The 16,424-nt window shown below is 34.2% G+C and overlaps 1 protein-coding gene across 2 annotated transcripts in view; it reads right to left on the bottom strand.

Annotated features, from left to right (window-relative positions):
- Positions 1 to 257: 257 nt before the first annotated feature.
- The window catches only part of LOC101591665 (UDP-glucuronosyltransferase 2B31-like), a 210,242-nt gene continuing 194,075 nt past the window's right edge, over positions 258 to 16,424 (bottom strand). For both annotated transcript variants that reach the window (XM_023708723.1, XM_004648632.3), the window contains exons 2-6: positions 15,764 to 15,912; positions 10,616 to 10,747; positions 9,040 to 9,127; positions 8,053 to 8,272; positions 258 to 1,248 (exon numbers count right to left, since the gene is read on the bottom strand). In XM_023708723.1, the coding sequence (XP_023564491.1) occupies positions 969 to 1,248; positions 8,053 to 8,272; positions 9,040 to 9,127; positions 10,616 to 10,747; positions 15,764 to 15,912 (869 nt within the window). In that variant the 3' untranslated portion in view covers positions 258 to 968. The remainder of the gene's footprint in view (positions 1,249 to 8,052; positions 8,273 to 9,039; positions 9,128 to 10,615; positions 10,748 to 15,763; positions 15,913 to 16,424) is intronic.

The raw sequence follows: 16,424 nt of genomic DNA, 5'->3' as shown, positions 1-16,424 counted from the left end.
AAAGACTTCCAAGAATAGGCTGACTATAAATACTGAGAGAGATATCTTTTCCTCATTACTGATCTTATGATGAAAATGCTAATGCCACTATATTAACTATAGTATACATGTAAATTTTTCATAGATGACCTTCATCAGATTGAGGAAGTTTTTTCTATTCCTAACTTGCTAAGAGTTTTCTTTTTTTTTTTTTAAAGTTTTATTTATAAACAGATAGCAATGAGACAGTTTCAAATCAAATCGGAAGTACATTTTAGTTTCTTAAGTTAGGGAGATACTATGATGTTTATAGATGAGTTTGATTTCACTTATGAATATGGTCTCTAGTGGTATCCATTTACGTATAATTAGCTCAAGGTTGTCCTTTTTATGGCTGTGTAGTACTCCATTATGTAAAAAATCACATTTTTCATTCATTCCATAATTGATGTTCATTGCAGTTGTTTCTAACATTTATCTATAACAAATTATGCTGATAAAAATTCAAATTAGTTGCTCAGATACACAGGTGCATATGTATTGCTGTGGAATGATGCTTTCAGTTCTTCTGGGAAAACACTTGGAACAGGGATAGCTTGGTCAAATGGAACCGCTAGTGCTAGTTTTGATGAATCCTCACACTGATTTCCACAGTGGTTGTACTAGTCTCCAATGGCACCAAGAGTAGACCATGTTACTTTTTTCCACATGGCCTTGACCGAATTTGTTTTTGGTTGATTCCTTGATGATAGCCATTCTTTCTGGGTGAGATAGAATCTCAGTGTTGCCTTAATTTGTACATCTTATAAAATGAAATATTTCTAATTCATAAGCAGGGGTTATAGCCCTTGGAAATAAAATTTGACTTGGAGAAGTAATTTATGAATTTGTCACAGGAGGAGGGAATCTGGCACCCTAAGAACTTTTTTTCTGGAATAAACTGGAGAATGTCTACCTATCAGGACACCCAACTTCAGATGAGGACACAACTACTCCCTTTTTTTCTGCTTTCCAGTTTTAGCAAACTTATGACAACAAAATTGACAACATTTTGTGAGGAGGAATATCACAGTAGCCACACAGGCCAGCAGAAACCCAATCACATCCAAAGAGTGGTACTGGACCCAGGAGAGGTCGTGGGCTGCAACCCGCAGGTGCTTGGCCCCCTTGTGGCGCATGACAAACTCGATCCAGAAGACTGCTCTGTCCAAGGGCTTCACTGGCTGGTCATGCTGAATTCTTGATAACCTCATGGCATTCTCTTTATAGCTAGAGGGAAACAGAAAGACCAACGTTGAGAGCCAGGTTATTTCCCCAAGTCTAGCAAAGATTTTTAAAAGTCTTTATAAAAATGAGTCAAAATATGTATCAAAAATGAAAGTCAGAAAATGTGGTATAGTATGAGGTAGGTCATCTTAGAATATTTTTTTTATGTTGAAATTTTCTCATAGGCATTTTTTATCTGTATGTGGCCAGTGAAAAACTCTACTTGATATTTCTGAGGAGGAACTTTTTCATAGTGAGTGAAATGTTAAGTATTTGGTTCTTCTACCCTTTTCTCTCTAATTTCTACCTAACAGAGGTTTTTCAAAATTATATCAGATCAGGAAAGTACACTGCTCAGACTTTTTGACTCATGATCATACTTTGAATCACATGCAGATCCTTTTTTTTGTTCCAGCTTGTCTCACACTGCCATAAGCAGGGCAGATCTACTTCCATGTACATAAATTCTTTCTTTTATAGTTCTATGCTTACTTAACACTTTGTGACATTTTAAAACTCATTTTGTTATGCATAATCGAATTTTAAATATGGGAAGCTTGATGAAATGCACTGTCATTATGTGAATAGTTGTTTAATATATTGTTGGCTGATATTGCTTATGAAGTAAAGATGTCAATATACCTCTGAAAATCATGAGTTAGATGTTACGTTTGCCAAGAACAACTCTGTAAATTAGGTAAGTATGAGTTTCTTTCTCAAATTAAGTACTGTTCTGACTACTGACATCATGATATTTTCCTCATTTTTATATATGAATAATATAGCATGTGCTACTCTGAGTTTATTGGTGGTAATTACTTAATTCTATTATATATAGTTATGAGAGTCTCCCAACTACAGGACTCGTGTCTTCATTTTATGGTTTGGAAAATTTGGATTCTTAACAGTTGTTCTCTATTATTTTAATGCTATTTTGCACATACTTCTGTGTATATTGTTTATCAATTCGCATTTTTTTGTGTTTGATGAGGTTAAGAATAAAATTTCTGTGATACAGTGTAAGTAGAGTTGCAATGTATTTGTCAAAATTTAAGAGCGTAGAGGTGTATTTCTTAAATCTAAATTCTTGAGGAATTATGAGGAATTTTACACAATAGTGTAAAATAAAAATAAAAGTGTAAATTTTTAACTTTAAAAACGTTAATTCCCGTGTCGGCCCAGCCCCCAGCCATGCTGGCCGCACCCCCAGGGCGCACTGAGATGGCAATTGAGACTGGGCATGGTGGTGCACACCTATAATTCCAGCTCTTGGGAGGCTGTAAATAGGAGGATCACTATGAGTCCAATCTAGTAATGAGACCCTGAACACCCTGTAGAACCTTACCCAAAATACAAAATAAATAAATAAATAAATAAAAGTTAATTCTATTATGCCTGGATAATGCACTCTTTATATTTTTTTCTTTTGAAATTTATTTACCAGTTTTATGGCACTAATATTTATATTTTTCATGGTTTCAAACTTTTCATTAGGCTTTTCAATTCTGTTATATTCTCATTCATTATATTTTCATCAAAGGTCATTATTATGAATATATCTGTATAATTATATTTCTCCTTTTTGGTAATTTTAAGTGTTTTTTACTGAGAGTTAATAGTTACAAAAATTAAGAAATTATGTTGAACATTTATTTATTAATTAGCATTATTAAATATTCACTTTAATCATTGCTTATATTTTAGCCAAATTGATGTTGATAAATTTACAACATCTTATTTCAGTATGACTTAACATAACTGTACTTGCTCTTTTACTCATTGATTTCAGTTGTAATTATAAAAGACATACTTTACAATCAGAATGTATAATGAGATATCAAATCCAAGCTATACTTGTTTTGTAATGATTTAGTCTTTTGATGATTAATGTAAGTATTAAATATATTTAAATTTCTCATCTTCTAATTTCCTGTTTTATTTTTCTATCCTGAGTTATCTTCTTTCTTTATTATCTATTACTATTTATATAGTATTTTGCCAATCAATTTTTTATTACTTTCATTTTGACAATGAACTATTAAGGTATTTCTGTAATAATGTTTTTGCATATTCTCATTATTGAAATTTTGCATAATACTGATTTAATATTAAAGATATACATATTTTACAACTTGATTTCTGTTGTGCTTTTGGAAAGTTTGATTGGTGAAAATGTATTTTATTAGTGTTACAAACTTTTGAGCTTTAAAATGTATCAGAAAAGAAGGTCCATCCATGTATTTTGAATGTAAGAAAGATTCCACAAATCAAATATCTGAAAAGTGGGTTTAATACCACATTTCTTTCCTTTTTTATATATTTGGTACAAGGTGTACATGGTTTTCAGGGTCTCACTTCATAGATCAGACTGGTAGTGATCCTCCTGTTTGCAGCCTCCCTAGCGCTGAGATTACACGTGTGCGCTTCCGCGCCTCTCTCAGTCACTGTCTCAGCACGCCCCACTGGCAGCACAAGAGGGATTGAATCCTAGCCACTGCTCTCTAAGTAGTGCTTTAGTCTGCTGAACTAAGTGTCAGGCTCTTTGAGCCATATTTAATACAGAATACTTACAATGAACTAGTAAAAAGAGAACTAATTCACAAAAGTTTTAGGAATTGAAACTAATCTCACAGAAGTATAAATATAAATAACCAAAAGGCATGCAAGCAACAGTTTTATTACTCCTATATAAAGTCAAAAGAAATGTGAGATTATAATAAGATAGCATATTGTGACCCCTTTATAATACAAAATGTAGATGATAATAAGTTCTTTTACTGATGAAGAAAAATTGGAGCCTTCTTACACTGCTGGTTTAGGGTATAAAATACTGACACTTGTTTGGAAAAGAGATTGACCTTTACACAACAGCATGAAGCCCTTCTGTGTGGCAGTAATTCTACACTTTGCTAATATTCAAAAGAAGCAAAACACGTATTCACATACAAAAATTCAAAGCTTTGTTCATTATAATGAAAATTTGAAACACGAACACTTGATGAAGGAATAAATTGGTAAATAAAATGTGGCATATTGTACTATGTTGTATTATTCTGCAATACACAGAAATGAAGTGTGAGAAGTGTTAAAAAGTGAACAAGATTAAAAATCTTCAGGGTAAGTGGAACAAAATTTTCCAGCATGTTAAACATTATACAACCTAATTTTATGAAACTATATGTACAGAATATCCCTGTAGTTTTGTGTTTTCTTGTCACTATGAGAAAATACTCAACACTTACAATTTAAGAAAAAAAGATTAATTTGTCTCAAAGTATGTACAATTTAAAAGAAAAACGAATAATTTAAAAAAAATTAATGGATTAACAGCTTATATTTTTTCAAATTTATTATGTTTTTCAACTATGCATTCTGTCGTAGTAATAAAAGCTCTCATCAAATTGAAGTACATAGTAAATGTTTAAATGTACTTTTTAAATTGTGCTTTAAAAGCATTTTAAATAAAAAAAATTAAAAAATATCTTCGGTGGTCAAGCACTAAAGATATAGAGTCAATCTACCGTGACCATCACTGATAGACAAACACAGGTTTGTCTCATTAAATTATCTGTTCCCAAAAGCAAAAAAGAAATAAAATTATCATTATTCTGAAATGACATGATACTTAACATAGAAGATCCCCAAATACTTCCAAAAGACTTCTAAGTTTCTTAAGTTTATTAACTAAATTTAATAGTATAGCAGGGTACAAAGTCGATACCCCAAAATCAACAATGTTTCTGTACACAAACAGCAAAAACACTGAGAAGGGAATTAGGAAAAACATGCTTTTCACAATAACACCCAGAAAATAAAATTCTTAGGGATAAGTTCTGCAAAGGAAGTAAAAGATCTAGCCAGTGAAGATTACAGCACTCTCAAAATAGAGATTGAAGAAAATTTCAGAAAATGGAAAAATATCATTTGCTCATGGATAAGAAGAACAAATATATATATATATATATATATATTTTATTTTTCCAGAACTGGGATTGAACTCAGGCCCTTGCCTTTGCCATGGAAGCGCTTATTCTACAGAGCCATCTCCACAGCCCCCTAGATGAACAAAATTGTGAAAATGATCATACTTCCAAAACTCTTATATGGATTCAGCACTATTCCAATTAAAATATCAGTATACCTCACAGATCTACAGAAAAATTTCCTGTAATTCATCTGGAATCAGAAGAGACCTAGACTAGTAGAAGAAATCCTGGGGACAAAAGAAAGGCAGGAGGCATCACAATCCATCACTTGAAATTATGCTACCTATTATATTTGAAAGCTATTGTGAAAGAATCAACATGATAGTGGCAAAAAAAAAAAATAGACCTGAGAACAAATAGCACAAGTTACTAATGCAGACAGAACTACAAATACATTCAGCCACATTATCTTTGACAAAGGAGCCAAACATATTCTTTGGAAGAAAGATAGACTCTTTTATAAATGATGCTGTAAATACTGGCTTTCCACATGCCTAAAACTAAAATTAGAGCCATGTTTATAATTATGCACTAAACTACAGTCAAAATGGATCAAAATTTAAATATTAATACCATAAATCTGTTGGAAATGAAAATAGGTAGAAATCTTAAAGACATAGGAGTAAGCAGAGGTTCATGAACAAAATCTTTATGAAATGTTCATAAAAGAATTAAGTACTGACATCTCTCTATTTGAAAAGTTTCTGGTCATCCAAAGAAATCATGAAAGTCTGCCCAGATAGTTCAGCTGATTAAAGTGCCTGCTTAGGAAGATGCAGTGTCCAGTTCAGTTCCAGGTGTGCCCTCCTGGCCCTGCCCCTAGAGTGCTGAGAAGGTGAATGAGAGAAGGACATGGTGGTGTGCACCTGTAATCACAGTGCTGAAAACAGGGGGATCACTTCCAGTCCAATCTGTGTAGTGAGACCCTGTACTAAATCCTTTAAGAAAAAGAAGAAAAAAATAAAAGAAAAGAAAAGGAACAAGAAATCACTCACGGAGTAAAAGGAAGACCCACAAAATGGGAAACACATTGAGATGGAGACTTCTTTCCAGAACATATAAAAATTTAAAAAAATTCAAGACCTCAAAATTCAAAGATCCAATTAAAAAATGGGTATCTGAAATGAATATATACTTCTCAGATGAATAAATATAAATGGAAAATAAATGTACAAAAAGGTATTCATTATCATGTGTCATTCAAGAAATGAAAATTTCTAAGACACTAAGTTTACATCTCACTCTAGAAAGAATGGCTATCATCAATAAGTCAACAAATAACAAATGCTGGAGGAACTGTGGAGAAAAAGAACCCTTCTCCACTGTTAGTGGGAGTGCAGACTGGTGCAAACATTGTGAAGATGAGTGAGGATAGTTCACAAAAAAAACTAGTCATAGAGATTTTACTTGACCCCGCTATTCTCCAAGGTATCTTTCAAGAACTAAAATGTCATGCCAAGAGACATATGTGTACACCTGTTTATGGAAACACAATTTGTCAAAGATGCATCTTAAAAAGAGCTCAAATGCCTGTGAACTGCAGAATGGATAAAAAATACGTGGTATTTTTATACAAGAGAGTGTTACTCAGCTATAAAACATATATAGTTGAGGCTTTTATCAGTAAATGCATGCAGGTAGAGACTGTATCCATAAATGAAATAAGATAGGCCCACATTTGAAATATAGTATTACTTCACAAGTATAAGAACCTGAAAGCATAAGTAGCATATGAATGGTACAAAGGATAGTGTGAAAGGGAAAAAAAAACATTCAAATGTAGTAAAAAATGTGATGAAGTAAAGGAAAAGAAAAGAAGGAAGGGAAAAAGATATGTATTTACATACCTAGGATAGCTTGAGAAATTGTACTGCAGATTTTTGTTGATCTATTGCAAGAAACAGTTAATTTTTTTTCTCTTTTTACTTTCTATAATTTTTTGACGAATCTTATAGACCTTTATCTGGTAATCAGAACAACTACTTTAAAGACAACAATATGCAATGCAACAACCATTGTTAAATTTCTATCATATTGTTTAGTGAAATTCTGTATCATTTCTAATTATTTTAAAATTATTTTTATATTCTTCTTAAAAATACAAATAAATTAAAAATAATCCCTTCCCTTAGGATATGATTTTTGAGGTATTTTTCATAAAATGTGCCCATTTTCTGAATCTAATGTTAACCTCTATTTCCTTAGACACTCTACCAAAGACCACATTCTAAAATATGTTCTTCATAACACCCACTTACTGATACATTCCATCTTCCCCTTTGTGTGTGTTTTCTCTTGGTATAAGTGATAGGTTCTGGTCCAAATATAAATTGCTGAATTACTATGGTGGTCATCTAGCATGGCTGAGTCCCGAATCAACAGCTTAACTTCCCAATGACCACTTCTTCCTTCCTCACCCCAGTCCTGGTACATCTTTTTCTCTTTCTCTCACAGACAAAAAGCCCTAGTCACCTCTTTATGTGTCATTGACCCCACAAACACTCTGCCAGTAGCAAAAGTGTATAAAACCCCAGCTTGCTTTGTCTTAGGTCAGAAGATCCTTGCCATCTTCCTGTGGTCCTCTCTGTGTCCTCAATAAAAGCCTTACTTTTTTCTCTTTACTGCACTGAAAACCCAAACAGTAAGGTGGAATAAACATCAGTTTGTTCAGTCATGAAAATTAATCACTGGTAGAGAGTAAAAAGGCCATTTCATAGTATTTAAATCATTTCCCTTTCAAAACTATATTTAAAATAGGATGATGTTTATTTTTATTGTCAAGATACAAAACTGTATAATTGACAAAAAAAATTGTACTCACGAAGGATCATTAATCACTGTGTTCACTGCATTGACCAAATCTGCACTTGACATTGTGATGAACTCCAGTTTAACAGCTGCTCCCTTGGCTTCCATGTGGACAATATTATCACCTTGGTCCCAAAACAGAGGAATGCCCACCATAGGGATCCCATGGTAGATTGCTTCGTAGATGCCATTCGTTCCACCATGAGTTATAAAAGCTTTCATTTTGGGGTGACCTACAGTGGGAGAATTTAATGAAAATTGTTGATTATATCAATCTTTAAAATGAAGGAAGAAAATAAATATAAGGCATTGAACGTGAAGTGTTTTCTAGGTAAGAGATTATCATAACCATGAAACTATGTTCAGTGTGATTAGTCCACTGAGAAGTAAGTAAATGTTGCAAAGTATGTGATCTGAGACTTGATATATTAGAAGACTGCCATATGGGCAGGAATCAAAAACACATCCAAATGGGGAAAAATAGCAAGTGAAAATATGGGATGTGTTAGGGGACAGTACATGAACCTAAAGACAGTGAAGTTCTTGAGTTTGAAATTCAGAGAAGCAGGGAATCTTTATGGTTTTGGAGTTACAGAAAAGCAGGCTTAATTTTCATCCCAAAGTACTTTATCAATATACAATGTGGAATATTTTCTAAGGAATGAAAAGAGTCAGGTGTAATAAAGGTGAGAGTTTTAGTTTTCAGCCAAGTTTACAATAACCATGCAGTAGGCAAAATGTTAGGTATAAATTATTAGAGATAAGAAATAAACATAAGGTGGGAATTGATTGAAACATTCTGACCAAAAGGGCTGTTATTTTGTGTAAAGAAATGTCAATAGCTCTTCTTCCTTTTCCCCTGGAATTGAAACATTAATGTAGAAGTACTGGGAGGTTTTTGTGTGGCTCATAGCAAAATTTCAGTGTATTTATTCCCTCTGGAACTGTCTTCTCAATAGTCTGTTACTCATGAGTTAGGATTTGTTCTCTGGAGTCTTACCAAGAAGGTCATTCTGAGGGATCCATTTGTGCAGTTGAGTGTTAGGTCCTAGAGTGGCTGGTTTCTTGCTTTCAAATCTCCATATAACCTTTAGGGTAAGAAAACTATAATTACTTTAACCAAATTATTAATTATAGCATGATCAAAATTAGAGTTTAAGAAGTCACACAACTAATTTGTGTCATATAAATGATAAGAAGTGAGAATGAGAGATGATAGGAATAACTACTGAAATGGTGATGCAAATAAAATATATATTTTTCTGTATCTATTTGTGCTTAATTAAATTTGGCATACAGTCTCAATACTTCAGAAGCTGAATCTTACAGAAGTGATTTTATGAATAAATATATACATATTTCAATATAGTCACTATAATTCTAATGCAACAATCTATTCAAATATCTGGCTGCACACTGAAGAATCTATATTTTATACTCATTCTGAAGTGAGTATAATGCTTTTTAAAGGTGCTATTTAAGGAAATTTATTTGTAATCATTTTTTAAAATTTTATTGATATCAGCCCATATGGAATACATTTTAATTCAATAAGTAGGAATTTTCTCTGTCATCATCCTCTTTTAAACATCACAATGCTTAAAAGTGGAAAACATAATATGGTATGTTGAGATTTCTCTTTCTCTAAGATTGATTCTCTTTGTGTTTACATTCAAAGTTGGTGTATTTGACAGCTTGCCCATTACTCAGAGAAAGTGCTTCTACCTGGCACTGACATCTGCAAGGAGATGATTCTTTTCCTCACAGATTCAGTGATCCAGTTCATATTTGGCAGGGTCCAAGTAAGGAACATCAATAGAGAAGAGTATGGTGTAGTGAAGTTGCCTGATTATTATTGGCCAGAAAGGAAACAGGGGGCCATGAGATATATCAAGTACTCCAATTCATGTGGCCAGGATATTCTTTCACGATTTTTCTGCAAACTTGGAGTTCCATGCTTAACTCACCTCTGGGTAGCTAATAAATCAATTGAGCTGACAACTGATCTCAATTTAGACATTTCTTCTCTTTTGGATTTGACACTGAAACAAATATTCTTAAGTCATTCTGAATCTCCAAGTGAAGACAATAATCAGTTCTTTATTATACTCTATACAAAAGAAAATCTGACAGTTCCTTCCCAAGTTCTCAACAAACCAAGCACTGATCAAAAGTTCATGTAAATGTCACCTCTGAGACTCAAAGAAAGTTTCATCTGTTAAGCCTTATAAAATAAAAATTGAGGTACAATCTCATGGTTCAATGTTTCAAGGTAAGCATTTGCATTCCAAAGGGGAGTAATAAGAGGATATGAAGAAACCAGGCCAAAGCAAGCTTGAAACTGAATAGAGTAAGTGCTAATGGCTCTACTTTCATGTCTGGCACCCACAATACATGATGGTCATATTTGTGATTCAAAGGATTTGGGGACTACATCCTTATGGCCCTGATAGTTGCAAACCATATAGTCGCTTCTGTGCAACCTGCACATAGTGCCTATGGCTTTCATTAGCAGATGTTCCCTGGAATCAGACTCTTACTGAGTAGTTGTCTAACACTGAAGCACCTCATCTAACCTTTTGTGGAATCTGAGCAAGAGCTGATGCAACCACATTGGCTCTTTCTTCTGTCATGTTCATGACCATCGACCCTAGAGAAAACAACACAACTCCATGGTCTCCCGAGCTCTGCACAAAGTCTTCCATTTCCTGTGAAGAAGTAAAGAAAGAAATTTCCCATTACAAAAGAGCAATAGCAGTTAGCACAGTTGAAAGCACTGATTAAAAACTGAGGAAAGGAAGTCATGTAGTACCAGAAACTATCAGACTATTGGCTCTTTTAAAAACTAATTGCAAATAGATATCTAAGACATGTAATTATGCCTTTTTATAAGGTGTTTAATTCAGTACTCTAACATACTTTTTATAGCAATCTCTAGCATATTTTCTGTTTTTATTTATTTAGTACAGGGTCTACAGGTCCTCATTACACAGATCAGACTTGTAGTGATCCGCCTGTTTCAGCTTCCCCAGTGGTGGGGTTATAAGCACTCCCCACCATACTACCTAGTCTCTATGGCATTTCTCAGTGAGCTCCAGGTCAGGGTGAGCACAGCGCTCTGGGAACCATACCCCTGTTCCTGCAATTGGCTAAGCAGGCACTTAAATCCATTGAGCTATCTGGCTGGCCCTCTCTAGTATATTTTATCTTGCAATGTTGAGAAAAAGTCTCCAATTAAAGAAATACTCCTCAATATTTTCTTAGACCCTTGGCCAGCATGCTTCTTATTTTTGTTTGTATGAATATGACTAAGTTAAGCACATCATATAGTTGGATTCACACAACACTTGTCTTCTATTTTGAAGGGCTAATTAATTCAATGTCATCTTTGCTCAGAATATAAAGAAGCTACAGATCACCTCCAGAAGAAGACTCTAGTGGGAGACTCCAGTTCCTAGGCCCATTCGTGGACCTGGCACAGAGAAGACAGCAGACAGAGATCAGGATGATTCTGAGGTCAACATTAAACCTGATTTCTATGAATATCGACACTCCCAGCTCCAGAACAAATGTTCTCGTTAACCCTATTAAAATAAGATCATTTAATGTAGCATGTTTCCAAATTAACTGTGTTTATAAGGCTTACTACTTTTTCAGGTACATAGTACATATAGTTTATCAGTAAATCTACCAAGATATATCTGCACTGCATCAATCTATATAATGTAGGAAACAGTCATGTTGTTATCATCAAGCTTATTCTATAAACATATACATATATTTCCAGAGGTGAAATTACTGCATAATAAGCATATTTTAAAATCTTTTTATTAATAGATATAGGGTTTCACTATACACTTCAGTTTCATAGTGAAACTGTTTCCTCAGTCTCCCCAGCTCTGGGATTACAGGTATGTATCACTCCTATGCCCAGTTCCAGCACATCTGGGGTTCCAGGCCTGGCACTGGATGTGGTACCAGGAATTGAACCTGGTCCTTGTCCTTGCCAGGCAGGCACTTAGACCACTGACTAACCCAGCTTCATTTTTAATTGTATTAAAATGCACTGTTTTTGGTAGTTTATTTTTTGACAAAGCTAAATATTAAGTCTTACTGGAAAGGGATTTGTCCTATGAGATCAGTACCCATATATATGTAAGTGTACATATATATGTAAGTATATTGTGTGCATGTATGTGTGTTTGAAAAGAAATGCAATGGGGGTATTCATACTTATGAAAATATTTTTTTTCCTTTACCAAACTCCAGTCACTTCTCTTAAATTGCTTTTCAAGAAATAATTTGTCTTCCTGCCTGCATGCAGTGTTTAGTTATTTTTCTTTGAGTTCCTCATTTCAAACAAAAATGATGTAAGTTAAAATCATAGTAGAAATCCATAACCATTAGAATCTTATCATCCTTAATGAATTTTCAAGTTTTCTAACTCTTTTACTAATTGTCATCTGATCACCCTGGCTTTTCTTCAGCAATTATTTTCTTAGGTCAAAATATCAAATATATGATGTCTTTTTCCTCACAGTAATTTTCAATTCTTTATAATACCCTAACATCTTGTTTATAAAGCACTCTTCTTTATATTCAGAGTAGAGCCTAATTTCACTGGCAATTGTTTCTCACACTTCATAGAGTTCCGAGATAGTGTCTGTCTGACTGTGTTTAGTAAGGGTCACAAATCATGTTTTCATAAACATTATGGTAGTAAAATTCCCAAGTGTCAGATTCATTATTGGAATACTGAGACTTGGTCAAAATAATATTGTATAGATTGTGAATCATTGTCTTCACTCCTGCCTAGTTGGTTGGCTCTTTCAGTTAATGAATCAAACTTTTAAACCACTGCACTCAAGGAATATATATTGAGACTGGGAAGGTCAGACTTTGTTAAGAGTATCCCTCTTCTGTACATGCTGAGGTGGATTTAAGAGAAAAAGAAGCAAGTTTAGTTTTCTAGGTATCTCAGCATAAAGCATCTGGAAGCAGGCCCTGGGCTGGCAGAAGCTAGTTATTGTGGACTCTCTAGTAATGACCAGTGTCATATTAAAAACAGCCTGGGTTATGATCAGCCAGATGGTTCAACAGACTGAAGTGCCTACTTAATCAGAGCACAGTGGATGAGATTTCTATACCCTAGATGCTATGGTGACTGCACCGCCAGGGCTTGATGAGACAACTGGGCGTGGTGGTGCTTGCTTGTAATCTCAGCTCTTGGGACACTGAAAACAGGAGGATCACTATGAGTCCAATCTACTTAGTGAAAAATTCTATACCCACTACTAAATACATAAAAAAATAAATTAAAAAAATGTAGGTCTCACTTACAACAAAAGTCTTGAGTAATGATCAAATGCCAACTGCTTATGCAGTTATAAAAAAGACTTGTGAAGCTAGAAGAATGTATATAAGCATCCATTTGCTGAAGATAAGTGTGTTTTGGATATGACTTTTATCAATGTTTTGTATACTTTAACTTTCATCAACTATACCAAGGAATTTCTCCTGAAATTCTTTCAACTAGTCTCAAATAGAGATTTAACCATTAAAGTGCTCTAGAAATAGCATTGCAACACTTTTCCTGTGTGGAGTTAATTGAGAATTCCTAAAGGCACTGAGAAGCGAGGCCTCAAATCATACAGCAGTGACTGTTAGGGCTGTATAGGAGGATTCTGATCCTACATCTGATCCTGTGGCTGATGACATTTTCACTATAGTATAATCTGTAGGCTTGCAAGTAGACAGAGTTGAAGTTGAGGAGCTGCTGGAGTACAAGTCAGAGGAATTTTCTGCACAGGAACTTCAGCAACTTCCAGCTGAGCAACAGAGAATGGCAGATGAGGAGCTTTTTGAAGAGGAGGGGGAGTATCAACAATCAGTGCAGTAAAGTTCCTCTGAAATAAAGGAAATTTTATACAATTTTATAAAAATAAACAGAGATACAAACATTTGTAGAGAACACTCTGCCCACAGAAGAAAATCAAATCATTGTATTCATTTGCTTAGTAAACATATCAGGTAGTAGTACAGAACAGGAAGACAAGACCAACGTTAGACCAGTTTTTACTTTGAAAGTGTTGAGGCCTAGAGAGCCAGAAGCAGGTGCTAGTGAGCTACAGACTCTCTCCCAAGGAGAGAAAGAATACCAGAGAGCCAGATTCTTGATGTTTCTATGGAAGCAGTCTACCTATCATTCCATCCCCTTCCTGCAAACCAAAGATGTCAACTTTAATGGTGAGTACAGTATGAATTTATTGTTTCTAGAAAACTAGACAAATTTCCTTACTTTTTTGTGAACACACTAGGGAAATTGTTTTTAGGAAATTATTTATATTATACAACTCTTTATTATGAAAAGATTGGTTAAGAATTGGTTTGGGAAGTTTATAATGCGTTATGGGTATTTCCATAACTTCTTATGGGAAAATAGTCTTACAATCACCTTGAGTGACAAACAGCCTTTGTGAACAAATTGAGTCTATAAGTCCATGGTCCCTAGCATATGTATAGACACCTTTGGTTAAATGATCCCGGTTTGGCTGAAAATTATATTTGCTCCATATGTCTGTGGAGTGTATGTTCTTATTTTCATCCCTGACTTGTGGGCTTCAAATTGTCCTGTGCCTACAGGGTATGAGGTCTTTCTTTTTCTTCCTAAAGGAACATCTCATTAGGATGAAAATTCATTTTGAAAGTCTTTGCTTCATACTTTTCTAACTTTCCTGCTTGCTTTCCTGTTGCTCTTATTTTTTAATAAGCACTATTTCATTTTAAGTCCACTTCTGGAATTTTAAGGAATGTCCAAACCTGCTGGAAACACTTCATTTCCCATGATTTCTGTTTCTTCTTCCTCTACTGCACTTATTTTTCCCAAGTACATCATGTTTTCAGATATCTTCTTTTAAGTTTTCTTAACTGTTCTCTTTACTACAACCCCTGCATTTCAATTACCACTTTGCTTTGGGGTTTATACATTCCTGGCATGTGTATCTAGGGCACTCAAAGAACTCATGTGTCCCTAAGTCCAACTGGAAGCATACTGACTATGTCATCCACTGAGACGATCTTATGTCACATTAATGCCAATAAGGCTAAAAACAAAATGCTGTCAAATTCATTCAATGTCCTCTATTTGCTCAGTAAAATTTTTACTTTTTTATTTGCATAAAATAATTATTAACAAATTATTATGTTCTTCATAAAGAATGCTATGTTCCTTAAGGAGATTTTCCTCGTGTCATGTGCAGTCTTGCTCTAGTTGGTGAAATTTGAGGTCTTTCATCATTACAACATTTCCACACAATCTCTGTTACTTTTTTACAGGCCGTCTTTAAAAGTAGAAAAACTAGATGAATACAGTGCCTGTTTTGTTTCTCTATGTACTCAGATATCTGCTGTGGGACACTCTGAAATTGATCAGTATATTTGTAATGGTAGTGACTATTTTCTCATGCATTTAAATCTGTGACACTTTTACTTAAGTGCCAGTGCCAAAATCTTCAGATTTGCTTTTAACAAGAATAAAATAGACAATAAAATTGAGTATAATTCACCTACTTGTGATGGAAAAAAATATGTAAGGATTTCTGTTTCCTGGTCTCATTTTTCCATTTCACATAAGTTTGTTACTGTTCATCAGGTATTTTGAATGAAAACTACAGTACTTTCCTGTTGAAAGAGTGAAGTAACCAGAACCATACGCAGAGCTTTACCTGAGGCAGAGGCTTGGCAGGTTTGCAGTGGAGTCCCCCAATAAAATCAAAATTAGGTAAGGATGGGCGAGGAAATTCCAAATCCCAGTAAGTTCGAATAAGCCATATATCTGCTTTCCCCATCATCTCAAATAAAGTAGTCGGTCTTCCTGAAGAGGAAGAAGTATTCTAAATCTTTCAAATGACAAATGATTACCAGGAGAATGTGAATATGCAAGGTTATTTTCTGAAAGTCTTTTCTTTTTTCTTTTTTTAAAATTTTATTGATAAACAGCAATGAGACAGTTTCAGATCAAATCAGAAGTACAGATTCAACAAATAACACACTGCATATATTCTTCTTAGTGGTTAATTGCTGTACAAGATGTGGACTTGAGATCCTGTCTACAAACACCATTAGAACAAATCATTCTATTCATTAACAGAATGTAATTATATATCTATCCTAACCACTTTGAATACACAGATACAAAATGGACATTCATCTGTATACCCCATTTTTTCTAAGTTCCTTTATTGAATATTATAGGTGTGTAAAATCAGCGAAATATTCTCAAAGAGTGCAGTAGCCCATAATAGCATTGGGTCTTCTGTTTAACTGGCAATGTCAGAAATTGCTGACCTGAGTCCATCACAGTTCAACATAACAGCATGGCTTTAC

Source organism: Octodon degus, unplaced genomic scaffold, assembly GCF_000260255.1.
Source record: "Octodon degus isolate 3935 unplaced genomic scaffold, OctDeg1.0 scaffold00499, whole genome shotgun sequence".
In the NCBI taxonomy this organism is placed as follows: domain Eukaryota; kingdom Metazoa; phylum Chordata; class Mammalia; order Rodentia; family Octodontidae; genus Octodon; species Octodon degus.
Note: the sequence above shows the minus strand (reverse complement) of the source record. Positions and strands in the feature narration are given on the sequence as shown.